The 22,857-nt window shown below is 37.8% G+C and overlaps 1 protein-coding gene across 1 annotated transcript in view; it reads left to right on the forward strand.

The window, feature by feature from the left end:
* Positions 1–1,012: 1,012 nt before the first annotated feature.
* dchs1b (dachsous cadherin-related 1b) overlaps positions 1,013–22,857 on the forward strand; it is an 82,246-nt gene continuing 60,401 nt past the window's right edge. Inside the window, exons 1-2 of the mRNA XM_046861281.1 lie at positions 1,013–1,257; positions 11,186–12,982. Coding sequence (XP_046717237.1) covers positions 11,207–12,982 — 1,776 coding nt within the window. The 5' untranslated portion in view covers positions 1,013–1,257; positions 11,186–11,206. The remainder of the gene's footprint in view (positions 1,258–11,185; positions 12,983–22,857) is intronic.

Here is a 22,857-nt window from a genome sequence, read left to right on the forward strand (position 1 = left end):
ATACACTTATATACCCCCAAACTCACCTCCTCTAATGCTATGCTACTTTCACTGCTAAAGACAAAGGCAGACTCATTCACATTGCTAAGAAGGTGATTGGCTGCAATCTGCCACTTCTACTTTGGACACAAACTTTTGGAGTTATTCCTCTCTGGCAGGCCCAAAACCTCCATCAGGGCCCAAGATGTCATGCCACAAAAACAAATTCTTTCCATCCTCAACTGACCTCATCAACAATACCAAGGACCCACCATCTCAAATCTTCCTCCATAAACACTACATTCATGTAAACCCCACATTGTTATCTCATTTTTTCTTTGTGTTACATTGTGTTACAATAACAACCGAAGACTTCTACTATATATATATATCTTTTTGTTTCTTTTGATGTCTTCTTTGTTTCTTGGAGAACTGTAACAAAATACACAGACAATTAATAGTTTTCACCTATGCACAAAATTAGATGATTGTGAAACATTATTATTATTACTATTATTATTATTAATTATTAATGATTAATTATTATTATTACTATTAGTAGTAGCAATAGTGGTAGTTGTAGTATGACTGGTACTAGTAGTGGTACTAGAAGACCAATGAATTCACAAGCACACCTAGTTTAAAGCTTTCTCTCCATGCTCTTTGTCTTGCAAAATCATTTCTTCACGGCAGAGCATGGTGGCACCAAAGCTTAAGCAGAACAGCCTTCATCCTTTTTTTTCATCTATAGCAGCCCTTTTCTTTCTCTCCGCTCTCCCCCTCTTTTGTGTGACTCCCCCACGTGTCTAATACATTAGCGGCTCTAATCAGAGGGGGGCGGGGACTCGTCGCCGTGTCCGATTTCCCTCTGCGCGCTTGCGCTCCGCCGGATCGGACTCTCGTGCTGGACCGTTATACGGAGGCGCCTTGTTAAACGCGCTCTTTAATACGGGAGAAACAGGACGGGTCGTAGGACCCAGTGGCCTCATTTTAAACAGGCTGAAAAGACTCGGGTCTGAGCAGCCTGCACGGCATTTACGCGCACCTGACGGGCGGCACACTGGAGTGGACATCTAATAGTATTTGCGACTGAAACGCAAGCGCGTTTTTTTAATATATATATGGAAAAATAAGATACAGAATTCATATTTGCAGTGGAAATGGATTTTAGCCCGGATCTATAAAAGGTATTTTTTTCTTGTTTGGGACACATCAGCATCCGAGCCGGGTTCTTAGAGGAACAACGGGACCATCATCAGAAGCTTCGACCTCATGCATGTAAGCATTCAGTGTCTGACTACAAGCTGAGATGCACAGAAATATGTAATGATTTGCTTTTTGCAATGCACCAGAGTTGGCTTTATGTGTTTTATAGTCATCAGACCGTAAGCTTTTGGTGGAGTGTCTTTCCCATTCATGCATATTTATCTCCATGCAGTCTAAAGCGTGAACAGACTGGTAGGAGGCGACTTCATTCATCCCACCATCTCTGAGACGTGCTCTTTTTAGTGCAATAGCTGAAAGCATTTAACACATACTGTACTGCAAGCCTTCAAGCAAATCGGCAGATTGGCGTTAATGAGCAGTGGAAATTGTCATTCAGCATCAGGCATTGCATACTTGGATTAGCTGTAGGATTTGGGGTGCAGCATTGGGGGATGATCAAGAAAGCAGCAGTGATCTTTAAGGATAAATCAGTTTAACGCTATCTCTTTCTTTACACTTGGAATTTTTAACACCTTTCTTTCACTTGCTGGTGTAACAGATCAATAAAGTTGCTCTGACTCCGGTTTATATGCGAATACATTATGCAAAGTGACGCTGATGAAGGATAAATTATGCAAATTGCTAAACATATGAATATTTTTCCCTTATGGGGAATTACTGATCCATTGATATGTTTGTATTTATCCCTTATGGTGAATTAATGATCTCTTGATTAGTTTGCTTGCAAAGATTTTAAACGATACCAGTAAGAAAATGTAGCATTTCATATTATTTTTAACGAATTTATTGGCAATTTTCCGGTTATATTATTTTACCATATCTCATGGAGCGAGGGAGTCAATCGCAATATCTGTCCCCAGGTAAACTTGGCCGTCCTCAGTCTAAGGGCTCAAGTAGAGATCCCCTTGCCTGGAAAACCGAATCTCATCGTAACGAGAAACATATGGTCATTTTTCGACCGCATTACCATTTGGTCGTAGCTACTGCTCGGCTATGCTGTGATACCCCCTGAAGGGCCGTGGTAATCTTTTGGGTTGCATGGACACCTCACCAGATTACTGATGACAGCTAACATTTAAGTTCCTTATTAAACTGTTAAATCACCCACAATACTGTGCCATAGAACTTGTGTAGTAAAGCAACTTGTAACAATTTAGTCAAAAGTTAAAAGCTGTTTAAAATGAGCAGGCTGTGTATACTGTGGATACATTTACTGGGTGGAAAGCCATTCAATTTAAGGACACTATTCATACACACTTTTTACACCTTGGGGAATGAAAACTGTCAGTCCACCTGTTTTAAGGAGGTCAGAGGAAACCAAAGAACACAGAGGAAACCCAGTTCGACATTGGAAGAACATACAAAGAATCTTCACATACTGTAGCAGTAGCCCAATGGTTAGAATCATATCGGGGAGCCTGGAGTTACACTAACTGGTAGAAAACTAGTCAGGTATATGGATAGATCTGATCCTATGCAAGTAAAAACTTAGTTTGGAAATGAACTCTAGAAGAGAAGTCAGTCTATCACACTAATATAAATACTGATATCAAATGTTTTGAGAAGAGAACAAAAATAAAGACTATCTGAGTCTAAACAAAAAACTATTTCCTGGAGGTCTCAAGACTGGTCCGGTAGACATTGTAATATAGCACATGTGAGGTCAGGAAGTACGGAGCACATGTGCATTCCCAGCATGGGTCGCAGATCACACAGTTATAAAATATAAAAGTGCCCAGTAAGGGGCAGTCTGTTAGTATTGCTACCCGTCATCACTTGGATGCCGATCACAGAGCTGCTCTTATTGAGGACTTTCAGTGTAACTGGGACACACATGCTAGCCTGAACCCCAGGACAGGGTGTATTAGGATGTCAGAACATTATCCTGACATACACTTTGCATCTTGTTTATTATTGTATTGGGAGTTTTGATTTTGTCCCCCCCTTTAAATTACTAACTTGCATTCATCTGTTTCCACGAGTAATCTGATTCTGATGAAGAATGGAATTAAAAGTGAAGTAAAAATGGTCTTCTCTGCTTTTATTTAACCTTTTGCACTGATTCGCATGCCAGTTCATATAAACAGGGAAAAAAACAACATGGAAAAAAGAGAAAAAAGTTTTCTTTTTCAGTGGGTAATGGGCTATAAAGGAGATGCATGAGTTTATTACCATAAAGTCCCATAATACTGACCATCACTCACTTTTTATCCTTTGTGGCACAAACTGCTTCCTCATTCACCATTAATTTAAATGAATGTCAGAAAGACTCAGTGTTAAATACTAAATACTAATTAAAAAAATGCAGCTCCACACAAACACACACACACACACACACACACACACACAGTCACACGCACGCACACACACACGCAAGCATGAATCAGAATGAGTAACAGATGACAGGAGTGAGATCTCCATCTGATCTTCTGCCTTAAGTAGCTGGGGGGAAACATTTATACAAGAATTACACAGGAAACTCCAACCCCTCCCCATTTGCTTATGGCATCTGTGAGATGTTCTGTTTCTTCTTTTCTTGATCATCTGAGTCTTGCCACATTAACCAAAACAATTCTGCAGCCTAACACTAAAAGCCTTTATGTCTGCAAATCATTTCATTTTAATCTGTTTCTCCCTATACGCTGCCAGCTTGCTGACACACACTTGCTAAAAAACAAAAGCTATTAGGTCTTCAGGATTGTGTTGTTCTCCTCTAATTTCTTCATTCTGCCTACAAAACATTGTTAATATTAAACATTTCAGTGTTAATTAAATAATGTTCTTGTTTTGTCTTCTGCTATAATACTGTATATAGTAGTCAGTAATTTATATATATATATATATATATATATATATATATATATATATATATATATATATATATATATATATATATATATAACCTTTCAGTACAGGGCTCTCGGGTCGGTACAAATGCCAAACGCATTCCGAATACAATCTTTTTTACATGCGGAAAGTAGTTAAAATCTAAGTTCCCTCAGTACCGTATTAAGTGGCGATCCGCAAGTTTGTTTTAGTCTCGAACTTTGAGCGCATTTTCTATTATTATTAAATTTCAAAATATGCACAACAATGTCAGGGGTATAAAAAAGAAACTAGAGTTAGCGCAGTGTAACTGTGGCTACACACATTATTTTAGCTTTTGGTGTACAGCACAGCTTCAAGAATTTTTCTTAAAAGGGGAAAATTCTGACAATTCCACTTATGAAGGGAGTAATTAATGAAGGATAAAAGGAATGAAGACGTTTGTTAAAATATGCTGAGATAAGCAGAAGTGTTAAGCAGATCATATCCTTCGAAAGTTAAACACACACACACACACACACACACACACACACACACACACACACACTTACATACAAATCAATTTATTCTATTTTTACTTTTTGTAAAATTAAAAAAAATATATTATTTTATATATTATTTAACCAAGCAGACATTTTATTTAATTTTTTTAAAAATGTAAACTGTTTAAATGCTGATGATCACAAATGTTAATAATAATAAACTGTGTTGATAAAAAACGGCAAGCAATTTTATGTTTTAAGTTTCTCCCCCCTAACTGTACCGAAATTGAACCGAGGTACGTACTGAACCATGTATTTTGTGTAAAGTTATACTCCTAATATAACCCCTATATATATAGGTATAGGCAAAAACTAGTAAAAAAAAAGCAGTAAAAAAGCAACTCTTTAAAAAAGAGCCAGTGTTTCATCGAATCAGCTGCTCCATTAGGTAATGGAGCAAGCTTCAGTTTAGTTAAATAGTTTTGAGCTCAGTGACTGACCTCAAGACTAAAATTTGAGTGACTGTCTCTGGTAGTGTTTTGCTCCGATAATGGGCATTGAGCTTAAGCCCAACTTCAGGCAAATGGTCTGGAAATAAAATGCTTGGAGATAAGGCCTGAGTTTGCTCAAATCCTGTAAAACTCTGCTGATGCATAGTTCCTACTAATTTCCTATAGAGTAATGAATGTAGACTGCCCTGTGTGAAAGATGATCTTGTTACTTAAAAGTGAATACAGTCGGAAGAGTCTGCAAACAGTTCTACAGTTTGTAATATTTTAGCAACATACATATATATTTTTTACTTGTGTTGATAAACAACAAAATGACTGAATAGCTAATATAGTTAAATTTTAATGCATAACCATACAACAAGTAACTTTTCAGAAATGCACAACACTTCTCTAAAAAAGCTACAGAAAAAGATTTGCTCTAGAGGCCAGAATGGGTATTTAATGTTTAAAAACGGGAGTTGCTTAACTATAATACACTAACTATTTAAGTGTTCAGTCCAATAAAAGCCTTTACTATGCCAAAACTTAAATCCCTTAAATCGGTACAAACACTTTATCCACCATAAGTTGTAAAGTTTAGTTTTGCAGGGTCTATGGACTTTTTCAGCTTTCATAAAAATAAATAAATAAACTCATAATAATGCAACCTCTTAGCTCTACAGTCAGGTTAAGACTGAGATTAATGAGACTCACCACCATATTATTCACATGTTCCATTTTAATATCCTGCTATTACTCACATATATGGTGGAACAGTCAGAATTTATTTTGCAATCGTGTGAAAGAAGTCCACTCGCTTAATCTCTCTATTTAAACTAAGTAGGCAATTCAATATATTTGCTTAGATAAAATATTAGGAACAAGTTGAACCAGGCAAAGCTTGTATGGTTTTCCCATTATAGATGCAGACATATAGTGGTAGATGTTTTTTGAAAGACTACCAAGGTACCTCTGAAGCAAAATGTGTTCACTTTTGTGTGCCACATCATTAAGAGTATTGCTGAGCACCCGAAACTCTAGGCCAATTTCAACATATCAGGCAGAAAATAAAAGTGTATGATGAAGCTACTAAAGTATACTGCATTTAGAGTAAAAGCGACCTACTGAACATTAACAAGTCTAATTCATCAGAGCTGTAAGATCACATAAGAACACTATAATATAAAGCCGGTCATTTTCTTTCTGTAATCCAAAATGCAATCTGATTGTGTGCTGTTTAATAGCTCAGGGAATTTGGGTCAAATTCAGGCATTTCTGCATTATTTCATGGCTGGAATGTGAACAGGGGACACACGAACCTGATATACCACAGTTCCAGTGTTTAACATCTTGACATCTCCAATAACCAGTCGGTCCTTGCTTGTTAATAATTCAGTGACTTAGTCTTTCTCCTTATTCCTTTCAAGTTTTATTTCTCAGGAGAGCATGCATCTCACCACAGTCGTGCAGGAATGAATTGAGCCCTGATCACAACATTGAAACCGCAGGTTGTTTTAGATTTGCCTCAGTACCTGGTTTCTTAGTTTCTCTCTTTCTCTCTCTCTCTCTCTCTCTCTCTCTCTCTCTCTCTCTCTCTCTCTCTCTCTCTTTCTGACACACACACGCACACAGGCTATTCAAAAAAAAAAATTGAAAGCTATTGAATCTACAAAATTTCATAATGGAAAATATATGAGTTAAACAATAGCTATGCAATCATTCATTCTTTCACTCTACTAAATAAGTGAATTTTTAGCAAAGTTTGAATAGAACAGAATGCGACAATAAAAGTTAGAAAATGTTTGATTTACTGTGGAGCCTTTTTGGAGCCTACTCAGGACTTAAACAAACATTGTGTATCACCCACGGTTGATGCTTCACAGATCGGTTGGATGAAAGAATGATTTTAGCATTGCAGCAGAGACTGAGAGAGATGCTAAGCACTGATGAAATATAGTTCTTGAAGTAGGTGAATTAAAAAGAAATGAAACGAAAAGGGAGCGCATAGCATCCAACCCATTGATAACATAGACAGTTCAGGTTTACAGTGAAAGCAAGTGGCCCACAGGAGCATGCGGTCTGGCATAAAATATGTATCACCTGGTCTTAGCTGGGTCACTGCCTGAAACCCTTGCTTTGTTTCCTCTGGCCTTGCTTCTATTTTGAAGGGGAAATGTTGGAAGCCCTGGCGTTTACAACTCTGCATTTCTGCGGTTACAACGCTTTTTCAGGAAATTTCATATCCCATTAAACTTGCTTTACCAAGAGGCTGTAAAATAAAAGCAAACAAGTGGACGATGTGTGTGTGTAATGTGTAGCGAACTGTCCATAAAAGTGTTACACAGCACTGTCGATGCTGCTTTGCATCATTGGTATGTCTGTAAATCAAAACATGACATAATTTGTTCACTTAACCTCTACAGACTTTGCAGTTTTGTGTACATATCAGTAGGTAGTGTTTTCCACAGCCTGTATGTGCACCTTCTGTAAGTAAAGCTAGCCTGATGTTCTGGCACTTATAGGACTCCACTGGCTTGCAGTAGCGTTTTAGGCCCATATTGATGATTTACTGTTAGGAAGTGTTTGCTGAAATGCACAGAGGATATTTATACACTGAAAATCTCAGCATGTAATGGTGCCCAGGAGCATAATCTCCCCAGCAATGCTTTATTGCAATAAAGAAATTGTAAGTGAAGCATTTAGTTCTTGACATTTGTAAACGGGTCTAAGTTGAAACATTCTAATAGATAAGATACTGCGTTATATCTGATATTTAACTACTCTGTGGAGATTTACATGGTTTAGTACTTGGTATACTTGTATTAAAAGGTCAAAAACAGGTCACATATATAGAATACCATACCAGATTCTCATAACATGCATTAAATATAGTATTTATTTCATCTTATTCATCAACACATCTACCTAAAGACAAAACAATGTATACATTTTGTGTATACATACACACACACACACACACACACACACACACACACACACACACACACACACACACACACACACACAAATACAGGTAAGGAAGAAGATATTTAAGCCAATGCAACAAAAATGATTTTAGGCTATAAATAATTGTGGGTATGTAGAGAGTGGATCCTAAAGATAGTTGTATGTTATCATAAGTGAAATTAAATGCAAATAAAACCTACAAACGATCTACATTTCCTCACACATTCCACACACATGCCATGTTTGTTTGCATGGTGCTCTGCAATGGAGCATTGTCATTGAGGTGGAGCAGTGTATCCCTCATGCTCAGTGTTTAACTGTTATTGAAATTGAATGAAATAGCTGTTGCATTTACACAGACACAGATGTTGGTGGGATTTTTAAGTGAAACTGGAATCAAATTTTCCATGTTTCAATTTTGGGGAGAGAGCAGATTTCTAAAAAGTATAACTTTACTTGTGATTAAAATACAGTATGTGCAAAAGTAAACCGTATTTCAGTTCAGGAAAACATGCCTTCAGAACTATATATAGCAGGAAATGTCAAAATTGAACTACGTGAAGAGTTTCATCCCATTACACACATTTCCGACAATCTCCACACTATAGACAAAAAAAAACATTAGGGCATGCTACATTTTTCTGTTCTTCAGCTCAGTTGGAGTGCTGCAGCTGCTGTCTCTGCTCAGCGCACCGAGTTGGATGTTAAAGGATCAGTCTCCATCCTTATAAGTTGTTGCTGACTGGAACCCGTCTGCCACCTTTGCCCCAATACTAATTCTCTGATGACAGCTGGAAGGCTATATGCAGAGGGCTTAGGCTTTGTGCTTGTCCAAGTCTTAGACAGAGAATTGGGGTGCATTCCTTACCCCGTCAGCTTTGGGATGTAAAAGTTGCACTATGTCAGCCTTATGAAATGCGACCTCCTGGAAGACAGAATTTCAAGAGTGAAAGCTTTGTTTGTTTATTGTTCAAATATATTCGATTTATAATGGGATAAGCACAAAGAGATCTTTTAATGAATATTGGTGGGCAGTCTATGAAGGCTGATGATTAAATAGGTACTGTTTAGGTACTTGATAACATATATCAGGTTGGTGGTCAGGGAAATAAAAAATATTACAAAGTATTAAAAGCAACACATTTGAGGGAGTAAGGATGTTTGTAGACGAATGTAAGCAAATCAGTATTCTTCATTCCTCACTACTTCATCAACTTGATCCGGATTCTCACTAATGCCTTCTTATAATACAGCACATAATTGGTACAATGTACAACAAAAATGCAACAACGGAATAAAATACAATGCTAAAGGAAATATCATGTATCACAAAATAGTCTATACGTCTCTAAAAAAAATACTACATACAACACAAATCCTGATCTCCAGCTGTTCTGAGATGGCAATTGAAGTGCTGAAGTGCTGCCATGTAGTTATGCCGTGAAAAGAAAAAGCCCTCACTGCTAGTTTTCCTCAGACGCCCCTGTCAATCATTCAGTCCGGCCTGTTTATTCTATGTGATTGAGGGGTAGTTGGGACCATGGCATATTTTAATAAGCTGTTAAATACAAGAATATATATGAAAGAATGTTGAGGCAGTGTGGTAATGCGTGACTCTAGAGCCTATTTAACTTGGCTTCTATTGGTCTCCGTGTTTCCACTGTGTCTGTTACATGCATTAGACTACTGCAGTTCTAACCAAAGCCTGCAGGGGGTGTCATTTCCTCAACTCCAACTTAACCCTCAATATTGCAATGTTCATCACAAACCCTCATAAAAGTAACTAAGTGTATGTACTGTATCTGTAATGGACTCTTACGGTGGGGAGATTTTCCTATTGATGTGGGCCTACAGAAAAGTCATTTTATATTGCTCGAGCTTGTGCATCCTCTTGCTTGGCCAAATTACCTATTTTAGACCTGGAGAATATACACATACCCCTGTGAGTATTTTTGCTTACACCATTTGTTTACCACTAGAGGGAGTGTAAAAAATATTCAAAGCTGAACGTTTGTGATCTAGAGTCATAAAACAAAACTAAGCAAATAACAAATATATTTAAGTGCATATTCATGTTTACTTATTTCCCTTATTTCGTTCAGTTTGTGTAGATGCACATTCTAAAGGGGTACTAACAAGGACAAATTACAGTCATAATCTTGGCACAAATTCAGTCTACAATAATAGTCCAAGTATTTTGCCAGTATGGTTTGGGGAACCTCACTTCCACTGACAAGCTGCATGCTTCCCCAGCATAATGCAGGCTGAACTCCGGAGTTTGGCCACTGTTCCATTCAAAACTGTACATCGGTTTAATCTCTGCAATGTTTCTATAGTGATAGATGAAATAGCATACGTAAGTCTGGCCACCTGTGGCTCTTAGTGGTCTGCATTCCTATATATGACAGGAGTGGAGCCATCAGCTCCAGCACACAATTTTGGCTCTAATCTGATTTCTGCTCTCTCTCTCTCTCTCTCTCTCTCTCTCTCTCTCTCTCTCTCTCTCTCTCTCTCTGTCTCTCGCTCTCTCTTTTTCTCTCTCTCTTATCTACCTCTTATTTCTACCAGTCTGTAAACTATTCCTGAAAGTCTATGTTAAAATCCTTTTAAGCATTCTGGATATAAACCCTACTAAAGTGGCATTACATTTAAGCTATTGAAAATCTATTTATAATTCTATTTATTCTTATGATTCTATATAGTCTGTGTGTATTGAGCAATTTGTGCAGCTAAGAGGTACGCCCAATGCCACGCTTGAGACTCTGTGAATATATAAAACTGACATTACATACCAGTAGGTTACTATTAAAGAGATGCAGATTAAATTCTTTCTTTGGATTATATTCCAGTATTTTGCCCAAGTTTAGACTGCCACCCCAGCAAATTAATTTGACCACCCTAGTGTAAAATGTCTGGGTATGCAAAGCACACACTTTTATTTATGTACATAAATGTAAAAATGTACTGAAAGTACTTAAAGATATTGAACTTTTTTTTAATATTACAGCTTTAGAAGATCACTGTGTAGAACACTGACAAGAAAGCTGCTGTGTAACACAAACATAATCTGCAAAACTGATCCACACCAGATCTCACATGCATTCCAGTGCCTTAAAGACAACAGTGGTGGAATTTGACATGCGTCTGGTGTGTGAATGTGTTTTATTGGTGTGATTCCAGGTTGTGATCTGTTTTCTTTCTCTTCTCTTGCAGGTGTAAGAGAATCGTGCTGTGATGAAGTTATTGAGAAGCTGTGGAGACAATACCTGGAGATTAAAAATGTTTTTACTTGTTTTTTTGACTGTGGAATTGTTAACAGTAAAAGTGAATGCCGATGCAACAGCAAGCATTCTGGAGTTACAGCTGGATGAAGAGCAGCCTGCAGGGACAATAGTTGGTGACATCAGTGCTGGGCTACCTCCTGGAGAAACAGCCTCCCTCTACTTTATATCTGATCATGAGGGCACTAGTGTGGGAACTGACCTCCACATTGATGAGACCACTGGCATTATCAAGACTGCTCGGCGTTTGGATCGGGAGGAGAGAGACCATTATAGCTTTATAGCAGTTACCATGACTGGCCTCACAGTGAAGGTATCCATTACAGTAAATGACATTAATGACCATGCTCCAGTGTTCCCCAAGAATAAGGTCTATTTGAAGATTCCTGAGCAGACTGCAGTGGGGACAAGGTTTTCCCTTGAGCCAGCCACTGATGCTGACAAAGATCAGCTTTCCACTCAAGGATATCTCATCAAAGATGGAAATGTTGGGCAAGTGTTCAGACTGGAAACTAAGAGGGCAGCAAATAAGGTTCTTTACTTGGACCTGGTGGTCAATGGTGTTCTTGACCGAGAAAAGAGGTCTTCTTACTCTTTAGTTTTGGAGGCCTTTGATGGGGGATCTCCTAAAAAAACAGGTCAAATGACTCTAGATGTGGCAGTTCAAGATATTAATGACCATGCTCCTGTTTTTAATCAGAGCAGATACCATGCCATCATCTCTGAAAGTCTCCCCCAGGGTAGCAACATCCTACAAGTCTTTGCTTCTGATGCAGATGAAGGTGACAATGGCTTTGTTCTTTATGAAATTAACCGCAGACAAAGTGACCCTGATCGGTACTTTGTTATTGACTCACGTTCTGGAATCATCACACTTAACAAGCCTTTGGATTATGAAGTCAGAAAGGTCCATGAGCTTGTTGTACAAGCCAAAGATAATGCCAGCCACCCAGAGATCACTAATGCATTTGTCACTATCCATGTTCGTGACTACAATGATAATCAGCCCACAATGACTATCATCTTCCTCAGTGAGGACGGGTCACCTCGAATATCTGAAGGCGCTCAACCTGGGCAATATGTTGCACGTATTTCTGTCTCAGACCCAGATTATGGTGAATATTCAAATGTTAATGTTTCTTTGGAAGGTGGGGATGGCAAGTTTGCTCTCACTACTAAGGACAGCATCATCTACCTTATCTGTGTGGACCAGGTTCTGGATCGCGAAGAGAGAGACTCATATGAGCTCCGGGTCATGGCTACAGATTCTGGCACCCCACCACTCCGAGCTGAATCCTCTTTTACAATCCAAGTCACTGATATCAATGATAACCCTCCTCTGTTTGATCAGCAAGCATACAAACAGACTATCCCAGAGGTAGTTTACCCAGGAAGCTTTGTTTTGCAAGTAACAGCACGAGACAAGGACCAAGGCCCAAATGGTGACATTCGCTACAGCATCCTGCCCAATAAGGGGACACTTACTAATTGGTTTACCATTGACGCTGTGACAGGCATCATCACTACAGCTACTCAACTGGATTATGAGACAGATCCAAAAGCAAATGTCAAGGTAGTGGCTACAGATAGTGGAAAGCCCCCTTTATCCTCTACTGCCATTGTGGAAATCAGTCTACAGGATATTAATGACAACAAGCCAGTCTTTGGCAGCAGCTTCTATAATGCATCCATCAAGGAGAACACAGCCACAGGGACCTGTTTCCTTGAGGTGGGAAATTATCTTTGTTACTAATACTGAAAGTACTTACTGTTAAATGTTCTTAAGGTAATTGTGCTATGATATCTGTTACAGCAAATCATTAGCAAAATTTGTAGCATCTAGTGTTTTGCATGCACAGTACATGGTCACAAGGAACCTGTTTTACTTTTTAAAAATTTAGGAAAGGTATTAGAAAAGTATTATATAACAGTAAGCATCTTTGGCCGAAGGCCTAATTACAGCCATACCAATATTTATTACAGCAACAGTCCTTCTCATGCAATGCTGCAGAACTGGCCAACAATAACATTTGCTCCCTGTCTGAAATTGTAAAGATCCTCTAGGGCAGTGGTTCCCAACCTCCGGGCCGCGGACCGGCACCAGTCCGTGGGTCAATTGGTACCGGGCCGCACAAAAAGAATACATAACTTACATTATTTCCGGTCTATTTATTATCTGATTCTGAACATTGTTTTATTTTGAAAAAAATTACCGGATTCTCCCCTCCACATCTGCCTATGACTCACTCTTGATGCTTGTCATGATGCCTCGGTCACATGTCTTACCTACATCTGCTACCTTCTTAAAGGGGCTGCTCCGGCCAGTAAGACATAATACATTACCGCTAAATTGAATCCCCCAAGCTAGCAAAATAAACAAAATACAACACAGTGGATTCACGTTTATTATAATTTTATAAAATACAAGTTTTTATGCATTTTATTTTGTTGTATTTATCTGCCACACCTTGAAGGCCGGTCCGTGAAAATATTGTCTGACAATAATCCGGTCATGTTGGGGACTGCTTTTCAAGGGAAAGACTGTTCTGCTGCATCAACACTTAAAATCAGGGTTGGGTCTATGTTACTGTACATGTTTCATTTACTTGTTTCATTTATGTTTCGGCAATGCTACTACCATGTTTGCAACTAACCTTTAAGTTTTTCTTCATCCAGTGCCATCTTACTTGTGCATCACAGCAATAGTTTCAGGAACATTTCGGGAAACTCAGGCTGAAAATTATACAGAGTAAACCTTGAAGTAGTCAGATCTACCTCGTCTTTGCCTACTTAGTTGGAAAAAATGTGAGACTGTTGTGAGAAATGTTAGACAGACAGTGATATAACTGCAATTTTACAATCTTTTCTGCATTTAAAAAGAGAATATGGATCATGCTGATTATGTTTTGGTCTGACTTAAGGCCAGTGTGATTAGTGTAGCAGCCATGCATCATTTGGGCCATTCATCATCTAAAGCTAGTTTTGCCTCTGTGCAACTGAAAGGAAATTGTTTTCTGTTTGTCTTTCTTCTCCGGGTACATGAACTTATTGGACTTCAAAGGCCCACAAGATTGTATGCTGTCAAAGAAGCATTTATGCTAAAAAACTGTTTCCAGAAAAAACAGTTAAGATAAATACTAGAATTCCACATGGTTCTCGCTTCATTTAACCTTAATATTTGAAGACTTCAGTTGTCTGTGATCACAGAATTGGAATGTGGGTTCCGTGTAAAAGGAAGAGTAGTAAGTGAGGAAGTGCAGCACCAGAAGAATATTTCAGCACTCTGTTGAAGGGGGCATGAAGGAAAGTAGAGGGGAGAGAAAAGGAAAAGGAGAAAATCATTAGTAAAACTGCTTTGAGTGGTAAACTGTATGAGTTTTTAAAAACTAGAGAGATATGACAGATCTACAGATTTTTTGCAAAAGAAACTATACTGCTTTTTTTATAGCAAAACCATTGGTTGTTAGTTACCAATGATAAATGGTTTAGACAAAATATCGTTTTTTTATTTTCCTGTGTGTTGTGGAAAAACCTCTTGGCAGTTATTATTAGCACACACCATCTTTTAGATCTCATTACATGCCACACAGAACTAGTGTTGGTTTTTCACTGTTTTAAAATGTCCTTTTATTTATTCCACTGCATTCCTCAAAACCCCAAAGAACCAAACAGAATACTTGGACAATCCGCAGGATGAGATTGTTTTAGCTGTAGCACCACTGTAATCCCCACACAGTTCCAGCTTCACCATACCGCACACATGGGCATGCATTGTGCCAAACCGGCTGTGGCTCCTGCTTCTGATCCACATAGACAGAAATTGGTCTTCGTGGTAGGTACCTCTCTGAGCAAGCCTGATCCAGAAATGTGAAATGGGTTTCTTTTTACTCAACCAGGCAACTAGTTTTATATCCATTTTTTTCTGGAAATGTATAATCTGGAACATTCTTGAAAAACTTCATTCTTACTTTAGAAAAATTCTGGGAATTACTGTATAGAACAATGAATAGAGAGAATATTTTTACCCTAGATGCTGTTTGATCAAGAGTGGTAACTCTTCCATCCATTCACATAATCCATTTTCTGTTGTGGGTAGACAGATAGACAGGCAGGCAGGCAGACAGACGGACGGACGGGCGGGCGGGCAGACAGACAGACAGACAGACAGACAGACAGATAGATAGATAGATAGATAGATAGATAGATAGATAGATAGATAGATAGATAGATAGATTTAAATGTACATATTATGTCTTGGTTAAATGTTCAAAGCATACTTTGATTACTATAAAATTTTATTACAGAGCTTTTGCGTTTGTAATGTTTTTCTTCTGGCCTGTTTCCTGTATGAGTCATATATTGGTGTTTTTTTTTCCTTTCCCTAAACTATGATCTACCCAGCTGTGCTTGAAAGCATGCAATATCAATATCACATTGTGGAATCTTTACTTATGTTATACATTAGACACGGAGATGTTCAAGAGCGCTTTGGGGCCATTTTATTTGCAGTATGTCGTCACAGCCTGCCTGATGCTGGATGTTCATTTTGCATGTGCTGTATGCGTCTGCATGCAAGTGCAGGTGGGGTAACAGTAGGTGCATTAAAGCGCAGTAAATTTTTCCACCTGTCTCAGCAATATGCATGCTTTGGTGTTAAGTAATATTATTTTGCTGAATCCACTTGGAAAAACTAATCAAATTTAATAAATCCAAATGTATGGACACATCTGGGCTGTTGCTAGTTGAGGAAACTACCTAGGGACAGCTTCCTGTAACATAAAACTTGGCCCATGGTGGGGTCATGTTCAAACGTGCCCCACTGAAAATATGAGCCAGACTGTGGCTACCTGTTCTCATGGACTATAACATACAGGACTGGAGGCAACAAAAGCTCTTTATATATAAGTCTAGTAAAGTGTTCAGCATATGTTTATAAATGAGCAGTATGTACAATTTCATAGGTTGTCTGCTGGATGGTATAGAATATTTCTAAAATATGCGATCTGTTCGCTTCTCATAATAATATGCATTCAGGCAACCAAATAGTGGCACCGACTCAAAATGTCTTTTTTAAATGAAAAAACATATGTATGGTTCAGTAAAAATACACTTTTTTTGTTTACCCCTGTGTCTTTCATTAAAATCTTATTCCTGCCTTATCTTCAACCATCCAATCTTTCTCAGGCTCATGCTAGAACATCTGGTAAAGTATTTTTTTCTGACCAAGGATGATAATGTCTACTAGGCCATGGTGATCGTAATGGTCATTGTAATCATATATCATCACGTGTTGTGGTGGATTGTTAAGAATCGCTTTGGGCTCGGAGAAAGACTGTTAAAGCATGGTAATATGGGCCAGTAGGTGGCCTTGGTGTAGGTGTGTCTTTGAGGGTGACAGGTTTATGAACCTGTACGTTTCCCACAGTGTCTGATTTAGTCAGTATGTTCATAAGTAAACACAGAAAACAACATGAGTAGCATGACACTCTGTCCTGACAGCAGGTGGCTAATTCTGACATCATGTTCTAGTGCTAGCTGTGACCTGAAGGACAAAAAGGAGTACAGTTAAGAAAACTCTGCTGTTCACTGATGTCTAGACATTTGCAGATCAATCGAATTGTTAAAATCCTAACAAAATAAAAACACTTTTCTAATACTCATTGTCACAATATTGTATATCCTGAGCACCTCATTTTTTTGTATAACAGGATCCAACATCATGAAAGTCCTACTTTATGCAACATATAATCTGTATTAGCTCTATTTTCCATTGTTGTGTCTCAGCCTAAATGCTTCTTCCAAGTTATTTATTTTCCAGAAGGTCAGCAGAAGTTCTCAGTATGCCGTTTGTTCTTGTATTTTGCTTCTGAGAGACTCAATGACACTATGATATATAGTTTTTTTTCTTCTTCCGGATAAATTTTCACAGTTCCCTCGATGAAAGAGGATGTGCAAACAAATAAAAAAGTCAGTTGACTCTTGAGGTGATTGATACCAATTGGATACATACTGTTCATAAACTTGCTTGTTATTTCAGCTGCTTTTCTCTCATCAGACCATCTTCTAAATCACCATTTTCACAAACTGTATTGCATATTCATACCCATACAACCATACATTCTAATCAAGTAAGTTCATTTGACATTATATAAACACGGATTAGACCTGCTTTTTACTATTCCTATCTTTTCATTTGCCACAATAATATTGCCTTTGCTCTTGTTAGTAAATCCTTAAATGGCAGTTGGTTGGAATTAAATGTAGCCAATGTTAAACTGTACCACCATACAGCTGACATTTTTTAGGGCTGTTAAAGTTTGCTTTTAACGTTTGCCCTTCCTCCAGGGTTGCCAACCTTGATAATCTAAATCCCCTGCTGAGAGAAATGAAGAATGAGCAGAATGTTGGGATGAACCCAAAAAACCAGATCAACATCTGAAAATAATCCAAAAGAGTATGAAATAAAAATCATGTAGAGTTACACTTAAGAGGAAATCAGGAAAAATGACTGGAAAGTGTTTTGATCTGCCTCAGTACTTACCCTTTCTATTAAACATTTCTTTCATTCTCTTTCTCAACACACCCTCTTAATCAAGACCCTTTCTGGCTGTCCATCTTTTTCCTTCCACCCAATGTGTATCATTTTTCCATGTGTCTCATGTTTTCCCAGTCTTTATTTCTCTCAAACAGAATAATAGTGAGCTCTATCATAGGCCATTCATCAAAACTAGGCAGGTGAACACTGGAAAAACATTTTTTGGTCTTCAGCTGTCAAGTTTGGGTGACCATTTGCCCACTGCAACCTCAGATTCCTGTTCTTGGCTGACAAGAGTGGAAACTGATGCTGTTGCAGCTTATCCACCTCAAGGTTTGGTGTGTTGAGATGCTTTAACTGCATAATTTCAAAGAGTTCTTATTAGAGTTACCATACTGTAGCTGCCAGTCTGGCCAGTCCTTCCTGGACCCATCAACTAGACATTTCTGCTTTTTATTTCATACTGTGTAAAGTCTGAAGATTATGTTGCAGGAACTAATCAAACCAGTGTTCCTGGCATCAACAATCATGCTATTACTGAACTGCTATCACATTTTTTCTCCATTGTGATGTTTGATGAACTAACATTAAATGAAGTTGCTCTAATATTAATTGGATAATTGTGCTAATTGTGCAGGTGTACAGTTGTGTACAAGTATAGTTAAAATATTTAAAAATGTAAAAATGCAAACCCTTCTTTAATCAATCTGTCAGTTGTACACATAATGTTTACTTTTACACGCAGTAAGCTTTTTCCCTTCAAAAAGCTTAGTTAAGTGAAATTTAATTACAAGGCCAGTACTCACTGCAGATGCAGCCAGCAATAATAAGCATTGATTTAATGAACAGGCTGAGACATATGCTTTAATAAGGAGTCCTTAAGCCTCAGCTTGGATTGGATTATGCTTGAAGTCTCTATGTGGTCCTGCTAATTTCAGATGCTTTTTTCCTAACCTATAGTCATAGATTTCAATTTAAATCACATTGAGAAATCAAATATGCATGCACATTTCCTATACTCATTTCAATTGAGTTACCCATGTCTCTGCATTTTCTTTATCTTCTGACACACACTATTTTCCATAAACTGTGGTTGGCCTAACCAATCCGCCTTCTGTAGACAGTCTGGCACCCAGAGTATTCCTATCATGCCCTGTCCAGCACAGACAGTAATTCTAACATCTCTCTGGTGGTCTGTTCTCTGACTTTCATTCTTCCAACACACACATTCTGCCCACTCCTAGCCAACCTCATTGACGTCTTGTTCTCATCACCATAATACTGGCCCCCATGAAAAACCCCACATATTCCCCAATCTTGCCACCAAATTCGCAATTTTGATCTGAGGGGTTTGATTTATAGTTCAAGGGGGCCTACAAGGTTTTTTTTTTTTGTAACGAGAAGACAAGCTTGCTACCTTTTTTCAAACCATATGCCAAGTTGATTCATAGTTTCGTGACCTGGTTGAGGTTACCTTGTTTGAGTTGGCATCTCTGAATGGCTCTTGACTGAGAGTGACTGAGTACAGAGTACTCTGACTTCCTCTTATTAAATCTGGTCATTTTGGTCTATCAATCCATGCACAATAACAGAGCAAACAGATGAAAGATGAAACCGCTTTGGTGACTGATAACACCATGCAAGTACTGATGTGATCTTCTGATCTCTGTGATCTTTCTGTGAAAACACTTAAAGCTTCTATGTAGAACTTGGCTGCAAACAGTGTTATCTGTTTAGAAATTAGTCAGAGTAAAATTTTGAAGACTTGCACTTGGACAAATATTGCTCACAGTACACAAATTAGTTTCTAGATGTGATGTTTTGGAGATGTGCTCACATTGTACAATACCTCATCTCACAGGTGCTTACTTGTCTGAAAATGTTGTCAAGCCAGCAGTGCTCAGTGTGCATATTTACTTTCCTAAAATGAATAGATAAGCCAAAAAATATACACATGCGTAGACACTTTTCAGCTAGTGCTGCTTTCCTGGGATGTGTTTGTGCTTCTCTAGCCAATAATGTATTATTGAAAAAAATAAGAATTAGTGTTGTTTGCTGTTAGATATCTAAGTTATTGTGTGATCAGATTGTAAATCCGCTTACACTATGCAGTGCCTAATCAAATTAAATGCATTTGTTTATTAGGCATCATCTACTCCATCATGAATTTACTTACGATTTACCTTTGGAATCACGTGATTTATTCACAATGTGAGTAACATTGCGTCTTTGTCTAAAAATTATACAGTGTAAGCTTTAATTATTTACAGAACCCTTGAGGAGCCTTTTCAATAAAAAAAGGAAAACCTAACTGGGAAAATTAAATGTTGCTAAATACTGTTAAATGTTTCAAAGTATTTCCCTTGCACCAGAGTCTTTACAAGCTTTTTGGCATTGCCTTTTCACAAATACAGTTTCTTTTACTGAGGACTACAACACAGCAGGCTTTATATCCTTGTATTGGCTTGGTCTTTTCTTTTTCCTCATATATTTCCAGAACCTGGAAAAGGGACTTGTTGACCTCATGTCTCCTCAGGCTGATCAAATGAGTGAATGATGCTGAAAAGCGTTAGTAACCGAAGAAGAAAAGCTTCCAGTAGGTGGACTTGGACTGCATGTATTTGGCTCAATGTCTGGCACCACTTAGTGCCAGCTTGGAAAGAAAGGGAAGTTTAATACATGCTCATTATTTTATTTAAGGTGAAAATGTTTGCTCTGATTTCAGCGGCAGCTCTTTAGATGGCCCAACATACCTGGCAGTTCCAAAACTTGGTGTTTAAGATGTAGCCTACCTCCTATAAGCATACTCAATAGTTCACTGTTTTAATATTGTTCTGTTTAGCTCAGCTGTTCCTCTCATACAGCTATCTGGCTTAGTAAGGAGTAATAATTTAAGAATCATTTGGCCCTTAAACATTGAAGGATTAGAATCATTATGTACAAAGGAAATTATGAAACATTCTTCACAAGATACAACCTCTGCTTTATTGTTATGTCCTGGTGCTTGGTGACATTTACATTTTCATTTTTGCCAATAATTGCATTTTTACATTTACAGTGTATCTATGTACAGTTGTTCCCTTAACAGATTCAGGAGGAAAATATGTATAATTTCAGAAAGTACAATTTTGCATAAACATTTTAGATTTTTTCTTTGTTAAAAAGCTATACTTATATACAGTATACTATACAGCTATACTATACTATAAAGCTTCAGTTAAGCACTTTACCTTCACAGTAATTATTCATATCATGGATTAATGCACTTATTCAAAGGTAACTATCCAATAGTTTTCTTCTGGATTAGTTATGGTCAATCTTGGCTGGTTGTATGCATTTGAATAAAGCAGATGTGTAGGTACTCCAAGCCACCCAGGAGCAAACTATGCTGCTATTGGATGGAACCTTTACAAACCTGGAAAAAAAAAGATTTCTCTCCACACCACTACACCTTATCTTCAAGCACTGTACAGATGTGCTCATGCTGATCAAAGAAAGCGTGCATCTGATTAGATGTCTTGCCTTTTGGCTGATGCTAAGTGGTAGATGATAGTTGAAATGCTCGCATAAAGGTCTACCAGGCCTGCTGAGTAATTCACAAAAAATCCATTCACACTAGGTGTGCAGCAAATTCAGATTTTATATTCTGTGGGGTGATAACTGTTTTAAATACCAAATAAAATTATTTGAGTCTTAGAACCACGTGAACCATACTACTGTAAATTTGCTGTTTATGGTGTGTGATGCTGTTTTTTTCTGAACATGTTTATACCTTTATATGTAATATATATAAATGTATACATATACACATGTATAAGTGTTATAGTAAGATGAGTGACAGCAATGAGTGTGGTATAGACAGGGATGGAGTAAGATGTGTAGAGAGTTTCACAGCAAGAGAGGAACATCTGCGTGTGGTGTGGGGCATGTGCAATGAATGGTACTTGTTACCATGGTTACTGTGGAAATGATAGGGAGAAAAGGGTGAAAGGGGCTGTAAGGGATGGTGTGTGTCCTTGTTGGCATGTACTGACAGTGTGTTGTGTCTTATTTAAGGTCTTATTTAGGAGAGAGCAGTTTGTCTGATTGCCTGTCTGGAGGATCTCCTCTCTCTCTCTCTCTCTCTCTCTCTCTCTCTCTCTCTCTCTCTCTCTCTGAAAAATAAGACTTAAACTTGAATATTAGAACACCTGCCAACATGACATTGTACCTTTTATTGTACATTTTCAGTAAATCAATCGCATCAGTGATTATGTTGCCAGTCATCAAGAAAAGAAGTCAGTATTTAATATATCCAGATACTAATATTAGTTTAGTCTCTGAAAGCCTAATACATGTTTTCTAAACCAAAAGTAGCTCATTTATATTTTCATTTGAGACTTGAGCACAGTGACATTAAAAGTTTGTGTGTTGAAACACTATGAGCACACACTAAAATGTCTTTGGCGTCTCCCATTTGGACTGTTGCATTCAGGTTAGGTTGGAATGGAATCAGGCAAGAAAAAAGGTTAGAACTAAAGACCCACACAAGTTTCAATGTAATTGATGGCAACAGCCAGTGCTTTTTTTTCACACAGTATTGATTTCAGAGGGGGATGTCCACACAATAGATCATATAATGTACCCCATGAAAACAAAACATGAATATTGCTCTTGTTTAGGGTAGGACCTTTTGGTTTTGAGTACAAAATAATGGTCATAGTAGTGAATGGGCTATTGTGTCTATTGTCATATAAAGATATGTGAAGGAAATTGGTAAAAAAAAAAAAAAAAAAAAAATATATATATATATATATATATATATATATATATATATATATATATATATATATATATATATATATATAAATTATGTTATTCCTTGTAAACAGTGGCTTTGGCTTACAGTAGATTTCCTTGAGGTTTTCTCAGACCATTCATCATCAACCCAGCCAACCAAGCCCACACACCTGCACACACCTATGAACACACACACACACACACACACACACACACACACACACACACACACACACAATACACCCATTCAAGATATTAATATATTCTGTTCTTTTCAAGGTCAAAAGAAA

The sequence above is a fragment of the Silurus meridionalis genome, chromosome 11 (assembly GCF_014805685.1).
Source record: "Silurus meridionalis isolate SWU-2019-XX chromosome 11, ASM1480568v1, whole genome shotgun sequence".
Lineage (NCBI taxonomy): Eukaryota > Metazoa > Chordata > Actinopteri > Siluriformes > Siluridae > Silurus > Silurus meridionalis.